Raw genomic sequence first — 27,216 nt, 5'->3', positions numbered from 1 at the left:
CTGTAACACGCTTAAAATACAAATTTGATTATCAGATATACAGAAAACCAACACACACGCCAATAACAATAAGAAATGACTCACTCCAACCTAAATCCCACAAACAAGCAACCTTTTTTAGTATGGTCTACAAGAGCCTGCAAATTACCCTAATCACCCGCGAATTATACAAAAGAAATAAACTTTATAAAAGAACTAGCACTAGCCAATGGATATAAAGCAGATATAGTAAATCGAATCAACAAAGTAAAGCTCAAAATAGCCACAAACCTCGCACCGGAAAAGACTAAATAATCAAAATACGCAATCTTCACTTACACCAGTTCAAAGATTCACCAAATAGCAAACCCACTCAAAAAACGGGATATGCAAATAGCCTTTAAAACATATAACACTAACAAAAACTTATTTTTTAACCATAACACAGTAAATGCTTATAATAACAAATTTCAAGGCTCCGGAATATACAGACTAACATGCGCACAGTGTAAATCTTCATATGTTGGCCAAACTGGACGCAGTTTTCTAACCAGATACATGGAACACTTAAACGCCTTAAAACACAATAAATACTCCGCAATGAGTAATCATATGAAAGAAACCGGCCATCATTACACCTCAGTAGGCAAAGACCTTACAATAATCAAAAGAATCGAAAAGGGGAAGCCAATGACAGAGTTTGAAAACATATATATTTATTTGCATCAATACTTTAATAAAGGAAAAAACTTGAATGACGCGATCGAAATAAAAAGTCCGTTAATAGAGCAGTTGCCAAAATTATTACGAAATCTCAAATCAGATAAAAGCAAATTCTTTAAAATATTCAATCTAAATACACTCACAACTGTAACCATTTCGGCAACGCAAAAAAATCCCCCTCCACATAACACGCCAAAGCTTAACGCCCCGCCTGCAGGATCGTCCTCTACCCCCACCTCGACAACAGATAAGAATTCCCTGCCACATAGTACGTCAATAGCAAACGCCCCGCCCAACACCTCTTCCCCTCAACCTCCTACCCGCCCTTCACAACAGCTCTTTCATACGTACAACAGAAGGAGTAGAACCACAACAGACAATAGTCACAGTAACGCAATAAGGTCCACAAGATTCTGTAGCAACAGACAAAGGGGTAAGTGATAATGCAACATCAACACTCACATTACAAGCACAACACACACACAGTATTACTTAAGTTAATTTCCATTTGTTCCAGATGCTCCTTCCATTCTATATCTCGAAAGAAACAAAATCAGATGCTCAAAATTTGGATTGAAGCCCCTTTTAACCATAACTTACATTAAAACAATCAATTTCCAACGGAGAGTCTGGTCGCTACAAACAAGAAGTAAATATGTCAATACTTCCTCTGATCAAATTGCCAAACTGCAGCTGCAAGCCTCATCAAATCTAGAAGCCATTCTCCAACGAACCCAAGACTTCAATTCTAGATTATCATCATGACTCTAATCACGCATGATGCAAAATTACAGTCTTTTTAAATAACATTATTTAGAGAGAACAATTCTTAACTAAAATTCTCAATACTGAAATATTACAGTATTCTAGAAACCAACTCGCTTTTGAAACTATGGCTCCTATATATTAACATCCAATATTTATATTTATGACTCAAATTTTAATGCCAAATTATAGTTTAATCAACTTTATTTTAACATTGCAAACAATTTTTAGCCAAATTTTCAAATTGTAAAAACTGTGTTTTGGACGTCAATGTGTTTTGGAATTAAGAGTTACTCCATTTTAACATTGCAAATCATATTGTCATAATTTTTAATGGGTATATTATTCCTATGTTTTAAATATTGTTATCACTGAAATTAGATTTATATTCAATGTAATGAAATTTGTAACAACAATCCAAATATGACAAACCTTGAGACAATTGTATAGGCTGATGATGCTTGTGAATAAAGCGAAACATGTTCCGGTAAATTAGTGTTGTAACATTACGACCTAGCAACACAAACTAATTTGTATTGAAAAGGTGGATCAAAACAACCAACAAATTGTTAGTATACCATAGCATAGTTCAATACGGGTCTAATCATGAGATTAGTTACATGTAATAAGTGGTATGTTCCGAACTGTCAGCGGAGAGATGGAGTGGAATGACATTTGTAGACGAATAAGTTTGAGTGGCGTTTATAAAAGTAGGAAAGATCACAATATGAAGATAAAGTTGGAATTCAAGAGGACAAACTGGGGCAAATATTCATTTATAGGAAGGGGAGGTAGGGATTGGAGTAACTTACCAAGGGAGAAGTTTAATAAATTTCCAATTTCTTTGAAATAATTTAGGAAAAGGCTAGGAAAACAACAGATAGGGAATCTGCCACCTGGGCTACTGCCCTAAATGCAGATCAGTATTTATTGATTGATTAGATGGAAAGCTAGGAAATATGGAGAAGTCTTTTAAAAGCAAACCGTCCGTTATTATTGTAACCTGGTACTAGATTTTGCTTCAAAGTAAGAGAGAAGTTTACAGTTCCTTTGGAAACTTACAGGGTATCAGAAATGTTGCACACACATCGGAAAGATATTAGACGAGAAGCTAGATTGTAATACAAAATTACCAATTGTTAACTGTAACGAGAAATAACTTTTGTAAAAAGAAACAAGAGATGTATCCAGTTCTCTTGAATAATAAGGCAACTGTTGTACAAGAATATTTAATATTCTAATAATTTATAACGACTTCCAGGTATCATGAGATCAAGGAACATTGGAGACGATTACGAAATGATTACAAATCCCAGCATGTCGTGCTAAAATGATATGATATCTCAAAAGACCCGAGGAGAGCTGGGATGGACACCAATGGTTGAAGTCTCAATACTGGAAGATGAGGTGTCTTCATCATGAAGCCAACGAATGATAAGTTCTCTAAGTCAATGTTTCATTATCCCGCTATGTAGCTGCTCTTAAGTAGAGTAATATGTTGTTTTAAATGTGAGAATTGTGACATGCTAAATTACACAACTTGAAGGCAACCGTTTTATTCATCAATCATTGCCTTACTATAGATAGGAATATTGTAAGTTGTAACGTGAATGATCCTGAATTATGACACATCATACGTTATGTTGAGTGAATCTAAGCGGTCGCAGGCAAATGTTTTGCAGATAGATTTAGGCATGGATTATACCAGTGTTAATATAGTGTCATTTTGAAGAAAGTTCAGTTTAATTCATGGTTTCGAAAACATGTTAGAAGGAGTTGGTAATCACAGGTGCGTGATTTAGAATCGTCTATGATCGTATTCTTATGTTAAACGTAGTGTTCGCGAATGAAATTGCAATGATATGGTGTTAATGATGTTAAGATGTATAGTCTTCGTAATGAAATGAGAATTCGTGAGCATGACTTGTGAGTAATATGATGAAGGGTTTATTCTGATAGGGTCGTCAAAATATATAAACGATTATTGTTCTATGGATCGTCGTGAATGCGTCTTTGGAATTATGCATTTTATAGAGTGATGCGATGTAGAGGTCCTGATGAGATTTATTGTAGTGGATATTGAATTAGTCGTGCGTACAGATTTGATTTTACTGATATGAATGGTAATCAGTTGGGCATAAGGCGATAGTCGCAATGATATTTCGAGGCATTTCGAGGACACTGGTAGTATGATCATCTAAAATGTATTAATTAAATACAGTGCAGGTGACTGCACACAATATTAGAAAGACACAAGATCTTCACGAATTAATGATACCATGTCACAAAATGGAATGTGTGATCTTCATTTATATATGGTGAGTAGATTAATTTTTCTTGCTAGCTGAATTTCTTCTTATAAACTATTGAGTTGCCACTTAGAGCTGATGTAGTTTTTACAGCTTGATTTCACGGAAGACACCAGAGCTGCAGAGTCATCATAGTTTTGAAACCGTTGTAGTTGATTATGTTTTCAAATGTCCATTATTCAGGTGCAGATGCCGACGGAGCTCAGAAGAAATCAATTTCATTTCCTATTTGTTCTGTGTTATTCTTTGAAGAATTTCGATGTTGTCTTATGTTATTCAATCATTTTCTTGACCTAAACGGTAATGATGTGCAGAGGTTACCGGTGTGTTGCTAGATAGTTTTTTTAACAAAATAAGCGGTGATTTAAACATAATAACGGGATGTTGAGACATTTATTTGAGTCAGTGAATAGGTGTGCCAAGCCAACAAGAATCAATGATATTTTAACCATCAGTTTGAAGATAAATGTGGTGAATGATGGACTTATTTTAAATTTTAAGTCTTCAGCATTGTGATATTGACTTACTTTGATTTTTCTGATTAATTTGAAGTTATCATTGATGTTGTGAACGAAATATTAACAAGGGTCAGAAGATTATTTCCTTTTAATTAACGTAACTTTCAATTATTTCCAACATCCATTTGTGTTGCTTTTTATTTTCTTAGCATTGTAGTTGATATTTTAAACATTTTTTAGTCATTAAATGGGAAATCCTTCCATGAAAAGTTATATTTTCGGTGTCCTCATTTGATAGTGTAAGGTACGTCAAGATGATAGCCTAGATTATGATATTAATTAGCTATCGTCTTCTCACGACAATCGAATCAACTTAAATCGAACCATACGATTCAGTGACCCAATTCAATGAACTTTCATGTCCCTTGAGTGGAACCTCTTGTATCTCCACGTGACACCGGCCGAGGCATAACTTTAATATCAAGAACCCTGAACTTAGAGATGCATGAAAGGTCACAGTACGTACCCTACAGTTTGAATGCAAGTTTGATCAGGAAAAAATATAAAATTAAAATATATATATAAAATATAAAAATAAAAAACAATTTATGTTCATTCTGCTTCTGGTATAGACTCATCAAAATACCATTTCCCATGAGTACAACGAGGCACCGGTAATTTTCTTTCGATTTCACTTTCATTCAAAAAGCATTCGTCTTTTGTCGGTGGTTCACAAAAAACAGTTTAGCTTCATCGTTGCACTTGCAAAAATTGGTTACAAAATAAACATCACCATCACTTTCAGTTATGATACAAACATAATACTTGGAATATTTCTTTCTGCTGTATTTTCCAAGGACGAAGTCTCCCACTCAAAAGTCGTATCACAGGGTAGATTTTTGCCATCTGCTTCGATCATGTAGTCTGGATGTAGAGAGTGTATGGTAGTTGTTTCTGAATAATATTTTCTTGCCTGAAATATGTATTTTTTTAATGGCTCCACATAGTGAATATCATGTGTTCCTGGGTACTGCACAGACATCGGCGAAGCGGCTTTTCAGAAGGGGTTTACTCCTTTCAACATCTTCAGAAGGAACAAATATAACATTTGTGTTTGCTGAATTTCTTTTCGCTACTTCCACGATATCGTGCACGTTTATAAGGTATCTTTTTGCACTTAGAGCAATAGTCAAGTTATGTTTTAGTGTTCCGCCAGCACCGTCAACAGCACCTTTCTCGCGACCAGATGCAAAAAAATTCCAATTTACGTTCATTCCAAAAGTTTCCTTAAAAAACTTTAGGTTTGCGAACATAAACCTTTGCTTGAACTGGCTCGCCGCCCCGTCCGAGAAGATAAACACTCTTGTGATTTCCGGTCGTTTTTCCTTTATGTCTGTTAATACTCTGCCTAAAAATGAGTGCGTGGCATATTTGTCATGCTCCATATGGTCAGACATAATCACATGTGAAGCATGATTTCCACCCGCAAACCACGCAACAGCAGTAAATGGAATGGAATATCGTAATTTGTCGGTGATGCCAACAACTACTCTGAATTTCATCTTGTGGAAGAATAGTGAAATTCTCCGTGAAATCTACTTTCAAAACCACTGAATTTTCAGTCGCTTGTTTTTTCTGCACTTCGAATATTTTGCTTTGCATTATTTAATGAATGTGTGTTTCATAAACAAGGGACACGATTTTACTAGTGTATCAGAACACACTTGAACTGTGCCAGATTCTTGAATTTGAGATACATGATTTTCATCATCACTTTGCCACTGGTACCACTCAATTTCATCTCCAGCATTCCTGTACGCACGGCTCCATGTGACGGGGAACTCCCCGGCCGCCCACTCGCGATAACGCTGTACACACGCGACATATTTTACTATCAGCTTTGTATGAATCCATTTGATATTTTAAACTAATGATATTGCAGTTTGAAAGGGTGTCCAGTATTGGCTTTGCATACCAAATTTTATGCAAATTGAGAGACGCACTTTTCATCTACAGAAACTTGTATACCTTTTTCGTCGCGTGTTTACTCGGCCTGCTGCAATAAATTCGTCGCCATATTATACCTTATATAAACTGTTAATAACCTAAATAAGTACTTTACTACGAAGAGAAAGAGCATTAGAATTAACATTTACCATAATTATTTTGATGCCTTTTCATTATAATAAACAGTAATTCCTAAAACATTGATAAATATCAAATGAATTTAGACTGCACATAAAGGTTCAATTAACCACACAATTAAAAACTGAAAGACATCAATAAATGAATACATATGATAAAATTAATAAAATTTAATGTTTTTATCTATCATAAAAACCAATTGTTGAGATTTATTTTAAACTTTACTTTTTTCCTTCTTGGCTTGACAATTCTCTAGAATCAGCCTTTACAAAATAGAGAAGATACAAAATTTGTTAAAACTGAAACAGGACAGATATTGATGCAAAGGGATGACACACTAAAAACATGGGAAGAATACTTCTCAGAATTGCTAAATATTATATACAGTGAACTGGTAGATGAGAGGGAGCAATAAGAAACAATGGGGAAAGAAGAACAAGGAAAGGAGATATTGATGTTAGAAAAAGAGGAAGCCGTACAAAAGAAGAAGAGCGGTAAAGCAGCAGGAGTGGATGAGGTAACTACGGAAATGATAAAAGCAGCAGGATCAATAGGGCTACAGTGGCTGTATAGATTATTTAGAATAATCTGGAGGAAGAAAGAAATCCCTGAAGAGTGGGGAAAGGGTTTAATTATCCTGATATTTAATAAAGGTGATAAAAAGGAATGCAGTAAGTACAGTGGGATCACCCTAATTGCCCGTGTAGCTAAGATATTTGAGAGAGTATTGGAAGGAAGACTGAGGAGGAAGCTAGGAGAAATGGAAAATGAACAGTAATGGTTTTAGGAAAGACAGATCAACATTTGACCTGATCTTTACATTAAGACATATGATGGAGAAAAGATGTGAGTTTGGAAAAGACATAGTGATGACATTTACTGACACTGAGAAAGCTTATGACAGTGTGCCCAGAGAGTTGGTATGGAACACGTTAAGGAAAAAAACAAGTTAACAGAGTGGAAGTGCAGATGATAAAAGCTATGTACAAAAATTGTGTGAGTAGTGTGAAGACTAGTATAGAAAAAACAAAATGGTTTAAAGTTGAAACTGGTCTCCGACAGGCAAGTGTACTATCCCCCATACTATTCATCATAGTCATGGGTGAAATTCATAAGAACATTAAACAGAGTTTGGGAAGACAGGTAACAAAAGCCATGTTTGCAGATGATATAGTGATATGGGCGAGGATGAAACAGAAGTGCAAAAACAAGTAGATGTCTGGCATCAAGAGAGAGAAAAATTTGGGATAAAAGTAAGCAAGAGAAAAGTAAAACAACAGTGATGGCAAGGGGAAGGAAGGAAGGAAGGAAGGAAGGAAGGAAGGAAGGAAGAAAGGAAGGAAGGAAGGAAGAGGAAAGATAAAACTGAATGGTAAAAGTCTGGAAGTGGTTAAAAGTTTCAAGTACTTGGGAAGTGTGATCACAGAAGATAGAAAGATAACAGAGGAAATTGGGAAAAGAATACAACAAACAAACCAAACAGCTTCTACCAGAGTGTAAGGGGAAATTCTAAGTTCCTCTGCGAACCATGTGACCTTGCCGCGGTGGGGAGGCTTGCGTGTCCCAATGATGCAGATAGCCGAGCCGCAGGTGCAACCATATCGGATGGGTATCTGTTGAGAGACCAGACTAACGAATGGTTCATCGAAAGGGGGGTAGCAGCCTTTCGGTAGTTGCAGGGGCGGCAGTCTAGATGATTGACTGATACGGCCTTGTAATAATATTCAACATGGCTTAGCTGTGTTGATACTGCTACACGGCTGAAAGCAACGGGAAACTACAGCCGTAACCACCTCCCGAGGACATGCAGCTCTCTCTGTATGAATGATGTACTGATGATGGCTTCCTCCCGGGTAAAATATTCCGGAGGTAAACTAGTCCCCCATTCGGATCTCCGGGTGGGGACTACACGAGAGGGGGCGATCATCAGGAAGATGGATACTGACATTCTGCAAGTCGGAGCGTGGAATGTTAGAAGTTTGAATCGTTGTGGTAGGTTAGAGAATCTGAAAAGGGAGATGGATAGGCTAAAGTTAGATGTAGTTGGTATAAGTGAAGTACGTTGGCAGGAAGAACAGGATTTTTGGTCAGGCGACTACCGAATTATCAACACGAAATCAAACAGGGGTAATGCAGGAGTTGGTTTAATAATGAATAAGAAAATAGGGCAGCGGATAAGCTACTACGACCAGCATAGTGAAAGAATTATTGTCGCCAAGATAGACACCAAACCAATGCCCACCACAATAGTGCAGGTCTATATGCCTACTAGTTCAGCGGATGATGAAGAAATTGAAAGAATATATGAGGAGATAGAAGATTTAATACAATATGTCAAAGGTGACGAGAATCTAATTGTGATGGGAGACTGGAACGCAGTGGTAGGCCAAGGAAGAGAAGGTAGCACAGTAGGAGAATTTGGATTGGGACAAAGGAACGAAAGAGGAAGTTGGCTGGTTGAATTCTGCACTGACCATAATTTAGTCCTCGCCAATACTTGGTTCAAACACCACAAACGACGGCTGTATACGTGGACGAGACCTGGAGACACTGGAAGGTATCAAATAGACTTCATTATGATTAGGCAGAGATTCAGAAACCAGGTGTTGGATTGCAAAACTTTCCCAGGAGCAGACGTGGACTCTACCACAACTTGTTGGTCATGAAATGCCATCTGAAATTGAAGAAATTGAAGAAAGGAAAGAATGCAAAAAGATGGGATCTAGACAAGTTGAAAGAAAAGAGTGTGATGGATTGTTTCAAGGAACATGTTGCACAAGGACTAAATGAAAAGGCCGAAGGAAACACAGTAGAGGAAGAGTGGAGAGTCATGAAAAATGAAGTCAGTAGGGCTGCTGAAGAAATGTTAGGAAGGAAGAAAAGATCAACTAAGAATCAGTGGATAACTCAGGAGATACTAGACCCGATTGATGAACGACGAAAATACAAGAATGCTAGAAATGAAGAGGTCAGAAAAGAATACAGGCGATTAAAGAATGAAGTGGATAGAAAGTGCAAGGTAGCTAAGGAAGAATGGCTGAAGGAGAAGTGCAAGGATGTCGAAGGCTGTATGGTCCTGGGAAAGGTAGATGCTGCATACAGGAAAATCAAGGAAACCTTTGGAGAAAGGAAATCTAGGTGCATGAATATTAAGAGCTCAGATGGAAAGCCACTTCTAGGGAAAGAAGACAAAGCAGAAAGATGGCAGGAGCATATCCAACAGTTGTATCAAGGTAACGATGTAGATAATTTCGTTTTGGAACATGAAGAGGCTGTTGATGCTGATGAAATGGGAGACCCAATTTTGAGGTCAGAGTTTGACAGAGCTGTGAGTGACCTAAATAGGAACAAGGCACCTGGAATTGATGATATTCCCGCTGAATTACTGACTGCCTTAGGAGAAACCAGCATGATAAGGTTATTTCATTTAGTGTGCAAGATGTATGAGACAGGAGAAGTTCCATCCGATTTTCAGCAGAATGTTGTTATACCTATTCCCAAGAAAGCCGGTGCTGACAGGTGTGAAAACTACCGCACTATTAGTTTAGTATCTCATGCCTGCAAAATTTTAACACGTATTATTTACAGAAGAATGGAAAAACAAGTTGAAGCTGAGTTGGGGGAAGATCAATTTGGCTTCAGAAGAAATGTAGGAACACGTGAAGCAATCCTGACTTTACGTCTGATCTTAGAGGATCGAATCAAGAAGGACAAACCCACGTACATGGCATTCGTAGATCTAGAAAAGGCATTCGATAATGTTGATTGGACCAGGCTATTTATGATTCTGAAGATGATAGGGATCAGATACCGAGAATGAAGAATTATCTACAACCTGTATAAAAATCAGTCTGCAGTGATAAGAATCGAGGGCTTTGAAAAAGAAGCAGCAATCCAGAAAGGAGTGAGGCAAGGCTGCAGTTTGTCCCCTCTGCTTTTCAGTGTTTAAATAGAACAGGCAGTAAAGGAAATCAAAGAGAAATTTGGAAAGGGAATCACAGTCCAAGGAGAGGAAATCAAAACCTTGAGATTTGCCGATGATATTGTTATTTTATCTGAGACTGCAGAAGATCTCGTGAAGTTGCTGAATGGTATGGATGAAGTCTTAGGTAAGGAGTACAAGATGAAAATAAATAAGTCCAAAACAAAAGTAATGGAGTGCAGTCGAACGAAGGCAGGTGATGTAGGGAATATTAGATTAGGAAACGAAGTCTTAAAGGAAGTAGATGAATATTGTTACTTGGGTAGTAAAATAACCAACGATGGCAGAAGTAAGGAGGACATAAAATGCAGACTAGCACAAGCAAGGAAGAGCTTTCTTAAGAAAAGAAATTTGCTCACTTCAAACATTGATATCGGAATTAGAAAGATGTTTTTGAAGACTTTTGTGTGGAGCGTGGCATTGTATGGAAGTGAAACATGGACGATAACTAGCTCAGAAAGAAAGAGAATAGAAGCTTTTGAAATGTGGTGTTACAGAAGAATGCTGAAGGTGAGATGGATAGATCGAATCACGAATGAAGAGATACTGAATCAAATTGGTGAGAGGAGATCGATTTGGCTAAATTTGACGAGAAGAAGAGATAGAATGATAGGACACATCTTAAGACACCCAGGACTTGTTCAGTTGGTTTTTGAAGGAAGTGTAGGTGGCAAGAACGGTAGGGGTAGACCAAGGTATGAATATGACAAACAGATTAGAGCAGATGTAGGATGCAATAGCTACGTAGAAATGAAAAGGTTAGCACAGGATAGGGTGGCATGGAGAGCTGCATCAAACCAGTCTATGGACTGATGACTCAAACAACAACAACAAAGTTCCCATCGAGGGAACTAGATATATTTCCACCAATAGAACATATCAAAAATCAGAACAAAAATTAGATGTAGGGTTTTTCTGGCATTTGCTCTATAAAGCTTGGATCATGTGTGGCCCACTGTTACCATATTCCGTGACAATAAAGAAAACAAGGAGTTTGGAAGTGGCGTGCCATGGCATGTGCCAGATACAGTTGGACTGTGTTATGCATCACTTGACCAAGCGCCAATTCTCAATTTTCTAGATATCTACGCCACCTGGTACCCAGGGCCTCAAACTACATGGACTCTCGAACATTCTTTATATCGAAAATAAATCTATTAGGACCATGCACCAATCTAAATATCGCCTGAAGATATTTCTGCATCAACTGACCAAAGAAACTCGCTTGCGGTTGAATTTTGCATCACCTGACTAAACGATATTTGGCGGTCGCTTAGTCATGTTATGCGTACTGCTCTTTCCCGCCTTTTATTCCTGTGATAACAGAGAAGTTTCTCCGTGATTGTCTACCGCCTTCATATCGAAAAAATTATTTAGTGGTGCTTATTAAACCATTCACTTCTGTTTTGGCATGGATCACTTTAGGTCTTCCTCAAGAACCCAACGAATCATCGTTTTAGCAAGGAAGGAAATCTACTTGCAAACATTATTACAGGTTAGTTCTTCAGCCTATATCACAGTACCACTAGCATATATGACAAATACATGTTACTGCTGATGATTTACTTATGGATTGTTTTTCAAATAGTTTCACCATTCTATATTCTCTTCTCATCACGCAGGAAGATGAGCCGGATTTACATTCGCAGACACAGGCTATTGCTACACCCGTTCACGAATCCCCAAAAGATGTCATTTTCTCCAGCAGTCTGACAGAGCTGAGTTTAATGAAATGCTGTCATGCTACCCAAAGTACTGTTCTGAGGTGTAATACAGCCACAACTGGCAATCTTCAGAATGATTATTCAGATTTAGAACTGAGATGCTCTAGTGATTCAAACTTTGTTGAGGGCAGAATGGACGCAACAACATTGTTGAAGGTAAGTACGATTTAGTTAATGGAAAAGAAACACCATCATATCTTATAGCATTGCCAGACAGATACTGTAGATCAGAGTCGGGTAAGGTTTTTCTAGGAAGAAATACATACTCCACAATATAGTATTTCTGTTTTACAGGAAAATACACAGTCTGAAGATCAGCAGCAGTCCGTTCCTGTATTACTGGACGAACATCACTTCTCTCATTCCCACACAGATGTTAGTTCCGATGATGATAATGCTACTAATGAACATGTTTTAGGCTCCAGCATCTCTAATCATGCGGCTAGCCAGACCCATTGTTCAACTTCTCAGCCGATGAATGAAGCATCTCGGATACTAGAAGCTCAAAACAATTCTTCTCTTGGAGAAGGGAGACCAAGAAAAGGTCGGAAAAGAAAATTTCCATTTCAGAATCGAAGAATTAGGAAGATAAGATGTGTTCAAAATGAAACCTATATCACACAGCGGGGAATCTTAAAGAACCCAAAGAATTTAGAGAACACATTTGTTCATGTAAATTTCTGAACAAGATAGGAATTGATGCATTGAAAGAAGAGTTTAAAAACTTCTATAGTACTACATCACACAATGCACAAACAGCTCTTATTTGTGCCATGGTAACAACAAAAGATGTCAAACGGAGGAGAGTGAAGGACTCCAACAAAAGAGCAGCCACAAGAACTTACACCATCCGCGGAGTCCAAGTATTCAAAAGTTTCTTCTTGCAAACATTTAGGATCTTCAGTGGAAAGGTTCATCTGGCAATTAAGAAGATACAATCACCAAGGGGCATTGTGGATCGTCATGGATTGGCTGGTGGAAGGAATAGACTCCCTGAAAATAAACTGAAAGAAGTCATAGACCACATAAAGAAGTTTCCATGTTACAAATCTCAATATAGGAGAAGCGAGATGAGCAGAATTTTTTGCCCCTGAAATAACGGTCAATGTCATGTACGATATGTACATGGACGTGGTTTCAAATCCTGCATCGAAAGCAAGTTATAAGAAGATATTCCTCACGAAGTTCAACATCTAAAGGAAACCACTGAAAAAGGACACATGTAATATCTGTGACACCATAGAAGTTCAGATACAAAACACAACCGGATGCGAAGCCGAGAATTTAAAAAAAAAATGAAAATCACCTTAAACAACCCAAAATTGCGCAGGATATGAGATCATCGGACATGTCGAAGGCAAAACAAGATGGTACCATGGAAGTTCTTTGCTTTGACCTGGATAAACCTTGCCATTGCATAGAAATCCTACAAATACAGTCTTTTATAAAAGCCAGTTATGGATTTATAACTTAGGAATACACAGTGGTAAGGATGAAAGAGGACACTGCTATGTCTGGTTAGAGGGTGAGGCAGGCCAAGGGTCACAGGAGGTATCCTCATGCCTGATGAAATATTTAATGGAACAGCTACCAGCTGTTGAAGAAGTAATCTTGGTCAGATTCCTGTGGAGGACAGAACTGAAACATTAAAATGCTATCTTAGAACAGCATCGCACAGTGAAAAAATTTACTCAACATTCCCTTGTTCCAGGACACAGCTTTCTCCCCATGACAGTGATTTTGGGGACAGAGTGTGCACTGAAACTTCAGCAAAGGTTGTATACAACAGAAGACTACATCAGTGTGAAGAAATTGTGTAGGAAGAGGATTCCCTTAGTTGTTCACAGAATGATGTCTGAGGATTTTAAAAGAACAGATTTACTTGAGAAACAAATCGTGAATCGGAAGACAAATAATTTGAGAGAGAAGATAAACTGGCTGAAAGTAAAAGAGATAGAGCTACATAAAGAAACATTTAGCATCATCTTCAAGCAGGAATATAAAGGACAGGCAGTTGAAATAAACATTCAGAAGAAGAAAGCTATTGGTCGTCCTTCACAAAATGGCGTGACCCACTATTTTAGCAATGTGTTAACACATCTGTGGCTGAATGGGAAACCCGTTTCAGAAGCGAAGCTCAGCAACATACGCTCTTTGATGTCACTTATTCCAAAAGATGCCACTGATTTTTATCGTAAACTCTGCAGTCATCCGGGTATTGAAGACTATATTGATGGATTCGATTGCCAGCAACTTGACTTCATTGTTGACGATGAAACTTAGATGAAGCTGATGATACTTCCCATTCCTGTGTCAGATTGAACATTCTGAAGTTTATTTCAATTTCTGTTATTAGTGATATCAAGTAGATACACCGGCATAAGTGAAACCCATCAGTAAAATGTCAGTATGTAATAGTATGGATAATACGTTTCTTTGTATGTATTGTAATGGAATTGTAGAATAATAAACAGAAGTTTTGTTCAACATTACTTATAAAACTGTTTATACGTCTGTTTACCTAGATTATTACCCTTTCCTAGTAACAATCCCCAATGTAAAACATAGGTACAAGCATAACATTAATATGAAAGAATGAATGAATTACTTCAGAAAGTTAAAATTGACTAAGCAACATTTTATGGATAATCAGATACTTAATGACTTGCTACGCAGTTTGTGATTGGTCTGTAAATAGAACTGACCTTAGTCCTCCTTATGGTGAAAGAAATCTGCCAATTCATTCAAAACTCGAATTTATATGCTAACAAACGCGTTAACATCAATACCTCGAAATGACAATTTGGCGCTTGGTCAAGTCATGCATAACAAAGTTCAGTTGTACTATCCACAATATTACTATACGGAAAGATCTTCATTGTAAATGAAGGGTACAGATCTCTCTGCACATGGTTATGAGGGTGTTTACGGGTTGTAGTAAGGATGTAAAGGAGAGGGCATGTAAGTCTCTGGTAAGACCCCCAAATAGAGTATGGTTCCAGTTTATGTGATCCTCACCAAAGTTACTTGCTTCGAGAACTGGAAAAAATAAAGTGGCTTGATTTGTTCTGGGAGATTTCCGGCTAAATAATAGTGTTACGAAAATGTTGCAAAGTTTGGGCTGGAAAGGCTTGGGAGAAAGGAGGCGAGCTGCTCGACTGAGTGGTATGTTCCTAGCTGTCAGTGGAGAGATGGCATGGAATGACATCAGTAGACGAATAAGTTTGAGTGGTATTTTTAAAAGTAGGAAAGATCACAATATGAAGATAAAGCAGGAATTCAAGAGGGCAAATTGGGGCAAATATTTCTTTATAAGAAGGAGAGAGAGATTGGAATAATTTTCCAAGGCAGATGTTCAATAAATTTCCAAATTCTTTGCAATTATTTAAGAAAAGGCTAGGTAAACAACAGACAGGAAATCTGCCACCTAAACGACTGCCCTAAATGCTTGATCCAATAGTCCTGTACCTAGCCAATAGGGGATATTAGAGACCTGTCTGCTGCTTCGTGCCTCTAACCTGGGGGACGGTCTAGTCACTAGTTGGACCGAACCAATCCAGAGCAATGGTCTTGTCACTAGCCAGGCATATCTAATCGTGGTGCCGCTTCCATTGGTGAGCAGACTTAGGGATGATGATGATCATTTAAAAATGATGTGCAACGATACCTTAAGTAGTAGGAAGAGAGGTCCTTCCTTTATGCTTGCCGGAAACCCACCATCCCGCCCCCAGAAGTAGAAGATTTAAAACCGAGACTCTGTAAATCAGCTGAATATGACCATGTGATGTGTTCCTATTGGTCGGCCAACGTTCGTGCTGTGTTCCTGTTCGCCGACCAAGCTTCATGTAGTCTCCAGCAGAGTCCTGCAGCCAGACCCACCGCGCAGCACTTCAAACCCACGGGCTCCGGCAGCCCAGCCCGTGCAGTGCCGTTCTCTTCTGACGCGGCAGCGTACCGGCCCACAGCACTGGGCTCATACAGCCCACCGCACTGAGCGGGCTCAGTAGAATAACCTTGAATACTTCTCCACAATAACATGCGCCGTGCACAACGAAATGCTCACGTTACACTACTATTCGGATCAATCACTCTACGAATTCCCGTACGCTAATAACATACTTTAAAGTAGGCTAATCGCATTTGGAAATTAAACAGTAGAGATTTCTCCTGCACTGTAATAATAATAATAATAATAATAATAATAATAATAATAATAATAATAATTGAAAACAAACAGAAACTTTGTTATAAACTAATATTCGTTTGCAATTGACATCAAGTTAACTGAAAATGAATCCAAATAACACGAAGCATATTCATAGGACTTCATTCACGTTTACCTCAAATAAAATACAAACAGAAACGACATGCAATATGCCAACAACAAAAACAAACCTGAACATAGCTTTTACTTAGTGTGCGTAGTTTACTGGTCATTGTTAATGGTGGTGGAATGGAATTACTGTGAATGAAAAGAAGAGCATCAGCAATTGTCTGGTTGTAGAAGAGAATGAAGCCCGCTAAATTGAAATTTCTCTCTGAAGCTGAACTTGATGCTTGCATACATATTACTTTCTTAGCGATCTGGTAAAATTTTGAATAGTTTTGTCCATTTGTTCTCCAATAGGACGCTATATCTATTTTCTTCCATTCCACAATTTTGCTTTAAATATCTTTCCAGCTCATCTGTTGGAATAGGAGCATCATGAACGTCAGTCCACAAAGAGAACTTTGGCAGGTTGTGGCATAGTCGTGGAGTCTGATGACACGGAAATATTAGAATGCTCGTCATTCAAGCACACCTCGTTCATCGTCAGATTTTATCAAATCATAAAAAGACAAAATCAGTCCGACTCCTTTAAACTACAGTATACCACTATAATAGAGAGCGTGAATTGCGTTAGTTTGTGTATATCTGGAGGGTAATCTCAGAAACTACTGGACCGATTCTAAAAATCCTTTTACTAATGTAAACATACATTATCCCTGAGACACGTGGGCTGTATTTTATTTTCAAAACAATTCGAGGTGGAGGGGCGACGGGGGAGATATAAAAATAATAGGCTAATATAGGCGAAATATCAAATTTGTCGTGCAAGGACGAGACTAAGCTCATTTTAAGCCCCTTGACCCAAAGAACAAATCTCTGTAAGCCCTATGGGTCTGAAAACCATGTTTTAAGGCCCTAAAACCGACCGTTATGGAGATATTGGCGCCACACTACCCTTTCCCTCGGAATCGGATATGGAAATTAACTGCCGTAACCATGGCAACGCCAGCTCCAGGATTCTACAGCAGCGAGATTATGCGTGTACATTTGAGCACAGCTGCCAAACAAAATTTGTACACATAATCCCAGAGCATATGTACAATATATCTCGAAAACTTAACATGTTACAGACGTGAAGTGGTATTTATAATCTCTTTTAAAAATAAACAGAGATGTATTATTTTGTTTTTGGAAAAGACACTTAAGGGGGGTGGGGGAGGAGGACTGAAATGTGGGTTCGCGTGAATTCTTAAGATGAGCCTATCTACAGTATATCTCAAACACTAAACACGTTACAGATGAGAAAATTGATATTTTTAATATTTTAAAAATAAAAAAACGGGTATTATTTTGTTTTTTGAAAAACCAATTAACGTCGGGGGGGGAAGGGGGGGTTAAAAGGAACTGAAAAGGGGGGTGAATTAATTTTATTAGGGTACTGATGTCTCAAAAACTGAAGTTGTTACAGGCGTAAAAATTGGTATTTAGAGTCTCCTTTAAGAAGAAAGAAATACGTTTTCTTTTGGTTTTGGAAAATTCACTTAAGGGGGGATGAAAGGAATGAAATTTTAGTTGAATTATTGGTATGAGGATACTTACATCTAAAAAACCTAAAGATGTTGCAGGCATGAAAATGGGTATTTGAAATCACATTTAAAAATTAAAAACACTCATTTTTGGGGGTAAAATTAACTTCGGAAGGGGGGTGGGGGGGTCGTCATTGAAATAGGTGTTGAATTCTTTTCATGTGAATACAAATATCTCAAGAACTGAAGATGTTACAGTTGTGATAATTGGTATTTGGCAGCTCCTGTATCAATAAACACGTATTTTTTTGTTTTCGGAAAAAACGCTTAAGGGACTGAAAAGAATTGAAAAAGCAGGTGAATTTTTTAAAATGAGTACTGGTATATCTACGGTGTATGTCAAAAACTTTACATATTACAAACATTGAACTTGGTACTTGGAATGTCCTTTAAAAATAAATAAACATGTCAATTTTTTTTCGGAAAATCCACGTAGGTGGGGGTGGAGGAAGGGCTGATAAAGGGGTTGAATTCTTTTTATGCGGATACTTATATATCAAAACCTGAAGACGTTACAGATGTGAAAATATGTATTTGTAATCTCCTTTAAAAATAATTTTTTTTTTTTACTTGAGAGAAGACGTTCTCACGTGAACAGTTCTATGTCGCATGGTCATCTCAGCCCCAGAAGGCAATACCACACACTTGGTTTACAAAGAGTTTTTAGGGTAAATGAAACTCAATTTTTCAGTGAGGTTTTATACTTCAGGGATTTTTAGATAATGTCTTAGTACAGTACCGAGGAACGATTACTTTTATCAAATTACGAAATCCATGCAAGAAGCCGCGGGTAACTGCTAGCGTGTACATAAAGTTCACTGCAGATCGTACAGCACACAAAATTAACGTCTTTCCCCTCACCGTCAACTGCAGGCTTGAATACCAACCAAATACGACTTAAGTTTAGGATCCGGTTCAAAAGTCTTGTATTGTGCGGTTTTTAGTTCATTTGTTCCTTTTTTTTTTACTTCACGATTTTTTGCCAAGGTTTCCTTTCTTTTGGAACCACAGTTCACATTCGCTTCCGATAACAGGATAGACCGAGAAGTCAAACTGAAAACCACAGCAAATTTGATCACCTCCACTCGACCGTAATGCAACGCACTCAGCTGACACGCAGTACACTGTACACATTGAAGCAGTCAGCCCATAGAACTAACACAGCGTTGTCCTTGGCTCACCGCGTACGAATGACAGAGTGCTGGCCCAGACCGGCCCTGCGATGTCATGGGCTTCATATGTTCGAGCCTTTCAAAGCCCATTGCACCCTACTGCTGAAGCAGCTCATGGGCTGGGCCTCTTGCAGGACTCTGGTCTCCAGTATTGCAAGTATAGGGCTGCCATATTTGCTAAAAGTAAGAGAACCACCAATTTCAAAGTTGGCCTGTGCTGGATGTGTGTTTTCTATCCATGACATAATAACCTTGTGTACTGATGAAGTAAAATTCACAGATTTTTTTTAGTAAGTCACAGCATCATAAAGAGTTATTCCCTGTGAAGTCTGTGATAGGGTTCGAGAACTGCACTTGTAGTTTTAAACAGTCGGTGAAGACTGGTACCTTTTCACACCATCCTCCACACAAAGTACTGTAATATCCGTTGCAAACTAGGAAATAGGCTCCAATATCCACTAATCGAGTCCGAGCTGAAAGAGAGTTCGGAAGCAATGTGCGACTGGTCCTCATATTGTCAGGAAGTTTGTGAAGAATGGGCCATTCACAATTCTACACGACTTGGAGGAGTAGGCGTAGTAGTCAAAAAGATTAGGTGAAGTTTGGGAAGAGAAACATTACTGCAGCCATCGTCTGGAGGTCAGTGGGGTTGAACGTGAGAATAACAAGAAATTCTTTGTTGTAACAGTAGAATCTCGGGACAGTGGTACATTACTGGCCATTATTACAGAGTACATTTCTGCCCGGGACTACAATAATCTCCGATTGCTGGAAGGCCTACAACTGCCTCCAGAACGAGGGATTTTTCCACTTAAAAGTGGAATATGTGGACACCGAAAAGGATGAACACATCCACAAACTGAATGAAGAGAACATCTCTCAGGGGAAGAACTCGTACACACAACCACAATTGAGACAAAGTGGAGAAACATTAGGGAATCCCTACCCGTAACCAGATGAGAAAAAAAGGAGCATTTCCCCTTGGATATCTATCAGAACATGTATTCAAATACTCCTCCCCCCACAGAGAACAGATCCACCCCCGTGTTAAAGTAAGTTACTGTTCATTAATTCAAGTGTTGAACACTGTGTTGCACAGAATGCACTGCTGTCACTTTGTCTAACATATCCAGACCAATGGCTTTTGACACTAACCAACCCTAAGCTAGGTTACGTCGCGTATTCCTATCTACGAAATGTCACTGTAAAATTTGTCACAAATGGAACATAATTGCTTTTACACAGTTGAAGTCTAAAATCTGCGGTAAATTAAGAAATATTTTATTTTCGGAGAATATTATGTATACCTGCTTTACAAGTACTTTTGGTGCTACACTCACAGTACCACAAGTATGTCTTTTGTTTGTCTTACACTTTGAACAATTTCATGTGTGATGTTTGTGTTCACTAAAGTTCTTTGCCTTCGTTTCATTGCTTCAGTTGTCAATGACATTTCCTGAAATGTATCGCGATATGCAATATTTAATAGGCGACAAAAGGCTATGGCCAATGTACATAAGAAGAACTCTTTGGACTAGTGATTTATAGGTCCAGGTATCATGCTATTTTCGTTCGAACAAAAATAAAAAATATTTACTGGTCCAAGGATCATGCTATTTTTCTTTCAACAAAAATCATTTTTGTGGTACTTATGATATTTCTCTGTAATGTGTAGCACCAAGTTGTTGAATGCGTCCTTAAGTTGTTTTTCCGTAGAGTTCCAGCCACATCACTATAACATGGTCATTTGCCTCATTGAAAAAGGAAATAACATCGTGAATGCTGTTGACCTCCATTTTGCTGTTTCAAATGGCCGCTCTAGTCATATGGACAAAGATAATGAGAATCCACAGACATAGCACTCCCATTCCTCGGTGCTAGCCCTGGGCCTCAAGAAATAAACAAAAGACGGCACTAGCAGTGGCATATGACATAAAGGAGTCCTGTCTGCAGGCCTTAAGTATGTATTCATATTTCTCTAATAATGACTGTATTTCTTAATTTACCGCAGATTTTTCACTTCATTTAAGTAAAAGCAATTATTATGTTCCATTTGTGACAAATTTTACAGTGACACTTCTTAGATAGGAATGTGTGATGTAACCCCTAAGCTATCCTGATGGTGATGGTGGTGTCAAGCGGAATACTAGAGGCCTAAGGACCATTTTGCGGCTCTAACCTGGGGGCTTACTCCCCCAGACCCCGTTTGCTTGCCCCCAGGCCAATGGACTAGCCGGACCTAACCAATCCTGATAAATGGTCTTGTCATTCGCCGGACCTCATGCACCCATCCAGCCCAATGGTCTTGTCACTCCCTGGACCTGATCAATCCAGCCCAATGGTCTTGTCACTAAGAATGCATAAGTTGGCAAGCCTGCCAAGTGTTACATGGCATCATCCAAGCCATGCCAGTTGGCTCTCTAACCTCACTTTAGCCCACCGGGTACGGAAGTTTTATCCTAATGGTCTTGTCACTAGCCTGACCTAAGTTTCTAAGTTGGCAGTCTTGTGTAGTACACTGTGACTACATGTAAACCACGCCACATTAGATTCTTACCATCTCTTTTGTGAAATAGCTAGTAGAGTTTTATTTAACAAATCTTGAAAATCACTCATTCTTCAAGGATATAGCCTATAATGATTTCATTCTATCCAAATTAATTCAAAGTGCATTAAAATATTTCGTGAACGAATCGTATCCATGAAATTTCATTATAATTTTTGTCCTAAATGGAAGATAATTGCTTTTACGTAAATTTAAGAGTAAAATAAGTGGCAAATTAATAAATAACATTATTACTAGAGATATACATACATACTTTGCTACATTACGACTACAAATTCTACTACGTCACAGCACTTCAGTATGTCTTTTGTTCATGGAACACTTTTGTGTGTGAGGTCTTTGCTCACTTACCTTCTTTGAACTTCTTTGCTTGGTTTGCTAACTCATTAATTAATATAAGTCCAGGGATCATGCTATTTTTCTTTCAACAAAATTCACTTTTATATTTTTCACCTCCAATTTCCCGTTTGAACAGCCCGCGCTAGTCATATTGAGAATTCACAGTCATGGCACTTAGAAGAGTCGATGCTAGCCCTGGACCTCACAAAGGAAACAAAAGATGGCAGGATGAAGCAGAATGCCACAGAAGAGTCGTGACTACAGCAAAATAGTCGCCGTAGTTACGTATCTATATTTCTCTAGTAATAATGGTATTTATTAATTTACCGCTAATTTTGCTGTTGATTTGCGTGAAAGCAATTACTGTCCTCCATTTAGGACAAAATGTGCAATGGAACTTTATGCATACGATTCGTTCACGTAACCGAAATTAGAATCTACAATGTCACACATTAAACGATAGAAACTTCACATAAAAATTACAAGATTATATTGGACTTTGACTAACCTGCTGTTTTGGAACTGCTTCACCTAGAAGCTTGTATCCTAAAACAGAATAGTGAACAGACAATAAATCTTTGTAATCCAAAGCTCCAGCAAACACTTTCTTTAAGCGACTCCTATCTGCATCTGATAAATATGACGATGTTGTAGTTGCCGTAGCAGAATCACTTGGACAAACAGTTGACACAAGTAGAACGAAGAATACCAGTCCATTAGCTGGAATTATAAGAAAAATGAGCGTCAGAATACTGCACACATACAGTCTGAAACAAAAGTCTACATACAACTTCTTATTCCACAATTGCTTGGGCAACTGCTAATGTATGTTGATTGTTTTGATACTTGCACTTATGATGACCTCCGAAACAATGAATACTTCAGTCCTTTATTTCAGTGTGAGAGAAAGCTAGAAAGTATGGAGAAAATTTATTGAATGCTTTCAAAAGTAAAATCTTATTCCATCAGTGAAATATGGAGGCAGGAACCTTCTTGTCAGGCATAGGCAATTTATTTTTTAACAGAAAACAAAATGGATAAATGGAAGTACCGGTATCTGTACATATTAAAGGACAATCGGAAATAAGTCTGCTGGATAATTGCAACTAGAAAATGACTTGGTCTTTCAGCAAGGCAACATGGTTGCTTTACAATGAAATGAAAATGAAAACCTACAACCTGTTTTCCAGTCATTGACCGGGTCAGGAATGAAAATGAATGAATCATATATACCGTAGGCTATTAGTACGATGGGGTCGCCATTCCCAAAGTGATTTTATTAATGACTGATAGATGCTATGAAATGAGAATGGAGAGTGTTGCTGGAATGAAAGATGACAGGGAAAACCGGAGTACCCGGAGAAAAACCTGTCCCGCCTCCGCTTTGTCCAGCACAAATCTCACGTGGAGTGACCGGGATTTGAACCACGGTATCCAGAGGTGAGAGGCCGACGCGCTGCCGTCTGAGCCACAGAGGCCCTTGCTTTACAACATTCCCAAGTAATTTCATTCACCTCCCAACTTCCCCGACAACAACCCTATTGGAACACCTTTAAGAAGAACTCCATAGGAGGATTAGGAAATATTCCATCAAGATAATTTGAAACTTGAAATAAAAACAGAATAGAACAAAATTTCACCAGTTACCAGAAACCTAGTGAATCGACGCCCCGGTGCTTGGAAGCTGCAATAGCTGCAAAAGTACTGACGCTCATATGACGAAAAATGTTCTATTTTGTTCCTGAACAATTGTTTCCTTTCAGTAATGAACAATACATTGCCCTTAGTGATACACGTAGTTAATGTCACACTGTATCTACAGTCTACCATCTTAATTTGTAGATACAGATAAATAAATTTCCGTGAAATGCTGAGATGTATTATACAGACTGATGTTTCAGACTGAATGTAATATATTCTACTAGTACAGAAATAAAGTACATAGAACTGCAATGAAAATTAAAGTGAACATGTAGTCATGCTTATCATACACATAGCACAGAATAAGATATTAATTTGTCCCAAAAAAGAAAGAAATACAGGACTTGTAAAACATGTCATGTTTTCATAGTAGCATACGTTTTGTAGGAGAAAAATCTATAATATATTATTAGAACGTCAATTTAAATCGACTGCGATTCACTGGTTTAAAATATCAAAATGAAATCACTACCTGACTTCATTTTCAACTCAATTACTCATGAACGTCTATAAAGCCGGGCCACGTTGACTTACGACGCGAACACGAGCATGGAACACGGCAAGGAATAATAAGGCAAGGAGCATGCAAGATTTGATCTGTTCTGCTCGCGAAGTTGATTTGCGCTCGTTATTTCACCCAGACACAATACTGTATCATATTTGTACTAGTTCTACACGCGCACACAATTTCAATAAAATAGTACACCAATGCAGTTTACAATGTTTTCTGAGTACGAAGTACTTGAAGATTGAGGGAAGTAGACCTCGCTGCGGACTCACAAAATGGGTTCAAAGCACTTGAAGTAGTTCAGGAAAAGACGTATCACCTAGACAACTGAGAGTGAGGAAATACGTACACAAGACTAAGAATTAAGGGAAAAGCACAGGGATACAAGGTATACTAATCTTCACGCTAGAGTGGCCGTCTCAGCGACTTCTACAAAACATACACACCGGGCCAACATATAAGGGATAAGCAGGAGAGGGCAGTGGAACGACGGAGGGGTGGATATATGTGAGAGGGTAGGACTGGACAGATGGAAAGAAATATCTGAGCAACGTATATAGGGGATGTAGAGAGCGCAAAGTGTCAGTGAAATCGTAAACAAAAGATGAAGAGGGGCGACAGTGTGTTGATATGAACATCAATGAAAATGTACACGCGATCGGTGGAGGGGGATATGAGAATAAGCGGTAGCTATGTGTCTTGGTTGAAGAGGAGGCGTTAGGGAGGACGAGAGGCAAATGAGAATATGATGAAATATGTAAGTAGTGTCAATGTATTGTGGGAAAGTGGGGTTAGAGTTGTAAATTAGAGTGATCTAAGAACTGATTTAAGATACGTATGATTGTGGGATAGGGCTTGTATACGAGTCATGCAATTGACGAGGGGAGTGGATAATTGTATTGTATTAAGCTGGAGTACAGGCATCGGCGAGGAGAGTTGTACAATGGGCATTGAAAAGAGAGATGATTGATATCAGCACCTACAGATCCACAATGACATAGGGGATGCGGTTGTAAGCGAAATCGAAATTTATATAGAGGTGTAAGGGAATGATTAAAGCGAAGACGTATGATATTGATGATATGACGACGACTGTAGGTGGCGTGTTGATACCAGAAAGTAGTAGGTATTATGGGTTGGAGACTATGATAGAATTTGCCCTTCTGACATGCAGATGTTGTCCATGTGTTTCGCCATATTTGTCGTTGTTGTGATTTGAGGAGAGATATGAAATCTGTGGCTGGAACAGAAAATGTAGGTGGGGTTGTAGATAAGAGGGAAGCCTCTTTCGCTAAGCGATCGGCTCGTTCATTGCCTGGTATGTTCTTATGAGAGCATGCAAGATAAATATCAAACTACGGTGTATCAAACATATTTTTGGCAGAGTTGCCAACAAAAAAGACAAAATTTCTTGAAGAGTTAAGGCAATTTCTTTAGGATTATTTAACTTTAATAATCACAATCTGTTAAGCTGTAAGGACACGGAGTCTTGAACTACTTCTCTTTACTATTTAACGTTTTTAGTTTGTTAAAGTAAGAGTAGCTGTGTGTGGTTCGTGTATAAAATCAATTACTGCCGAGGACGACTACATCATCTGTGACGGTAAGTGTCATAGAAAACATCACAGAGCGTGTGTTAAATTAAATAAACGGGAATTCAAGACACTAATCAAAGAAGTGGTACTGCGGCAAGTGTGATAGTGTGAATGGTGATCTGGCTGCAGGGCCGAGTGTCCATAAGCTTGGGGATATGGAATCCGTAGTTAGGGACATCCACAAAAGGCTATGTAAACTAGAAGGAATCGAAGCTGAACAAGCGGAAATTAGAAAGTCGGTAACCTTCTGTGCTGAGAGTTTCGACGATATTAAGCGTCAGATGCACAAAATAACTGATGACTTTTAAAACGTTATGGCAGAAAATGCGGCATTGAAGTCTAAGGTTGCTGTCCTCGAAAGGGAAAAGACAATAGCAGACGAAGAAGTCTCTAAGCTTAGAGAGGAAAATCAAGACCTCTAACAGTACGTCCGGAGGAACAACGTAGAAATTCATGGAATGCCTCAGCTTGGTGACGAGAATCCAGTCAGAGTTGTGAAAGCACTTGGCAATGCGCTCGGTGTCGAATTGACCGACAGTGATATTGATGCGTGTCATCGTCTACCCCAAAAGAAGCAGGAACTCCCTCCTCCTCTCCTTGTAAAATTTTGCAGCCGGTTAAAAAAGGATCAGCTGCTCGCAGCAAGGAAGAATAAATCAACACTAAGCTCAAAAGATTTAGGTATCCAAGCAGCTAACCGAGCTGTATATATCAACGAACATCTGACATCGGGGAATAAATATCTTCACAAGATGGCCAGGGATCTACGGCAACATGGATATAAATATATTTGGACAAGGGACTGCAAAATTTCGTAAGAAGGACTGAAAACCATCGATCAGTGCGAATTAGGAGCATTGATGATATTAGAAAGTTGCAGAGCGAAGACACAAGTGTAACGGCACAGCCAAGATATCATACCAATACCTAAGTGTTACAACAAATATTCCATTTTTCCATTAGGCTGTTATGAAATACAATACGATTCCATAAATAATTTTGTTTTCCAGAACATCAGTTCATATACAGTTGCTTCTCACCTGGACGGAAACAGCTCTACTGGCCCGTCAAAATCTTACAGTGCGGTTAGGTGCTTGTACCTAAACAGCAGGAGTATCCGAAACAAACTTGAGGAAATAGCAATTCTGATCCACATTATAGGCCAGGTAGATATATTGGTTGTGACAGAAACTTGGGTAAAAAGTGAGGAGGCGAAATACTATAATTTAACAAATTATAGAAGCATCTTTTCACACAGAGACGGCAAAGCTGGAGGTGGCTTAGGTATTTACATTTCGTACTGTTGGAAAGCAAATGTGAAAATGAATTGTGAACTTGATCATAACTTGATATGGGTTGAAATTTAAAGGGATAAATTTAGTAGTAGTAAATAT

At 38.4% G+C, this 27,216-nt stretch overlaps 1 protein-coding gene across 1 annotated transcript in view; it reads right to left on the bottom strand.

Moving 5' to 3' along the window:
- Positions 1–24,347, bottom strand: part of OstDelta (oligosaccharide transferase delta subunit) — a 427,988-nt gene extending 403,641 nt beyond the window's left edge. Inside the window, exons 1-2 of the mRNA XM_067152997.2 lie at positions 24,192–24,347; positions 22,527–22,738 (exon numbers count right to left, since the gene is read on the bottom strand). Coding sequence (XP_067009098.1) covers positions 22,527–22,738; positions 24,192–24,201 — 222 coding nt within the window. The 5' untranslated portion in view covers positions 24,202–24,347. The remainder of the gene's footprint in view (positions 1–22,526; positions 22,739–24,191) is intronic.
- Between the last annotated feature and the right edge of the window lie 2,869 nt (positions 24,348–27,216).

The sequence above is a fragment of the Anabrus simplex genome, chromosome 8 (genome assembly GCF_040414725.1).
Source record: "Anabrus simplex isolate iqAnaSimp1 chromosome 8, ASM4041472v1, whole genome shotgun sequence".
Classification (NCBI taxonomy): Eukaryota; Metazoa; Arthropoda; class Insecta; order Orthoptera; family Tettigoniidae; genus Anabrus; species Anabrus simplex.
Note: the sequence above shows the minus strand (reverse complement) of the source record. Positions and strands in the feature narration are given on the sequence as shown.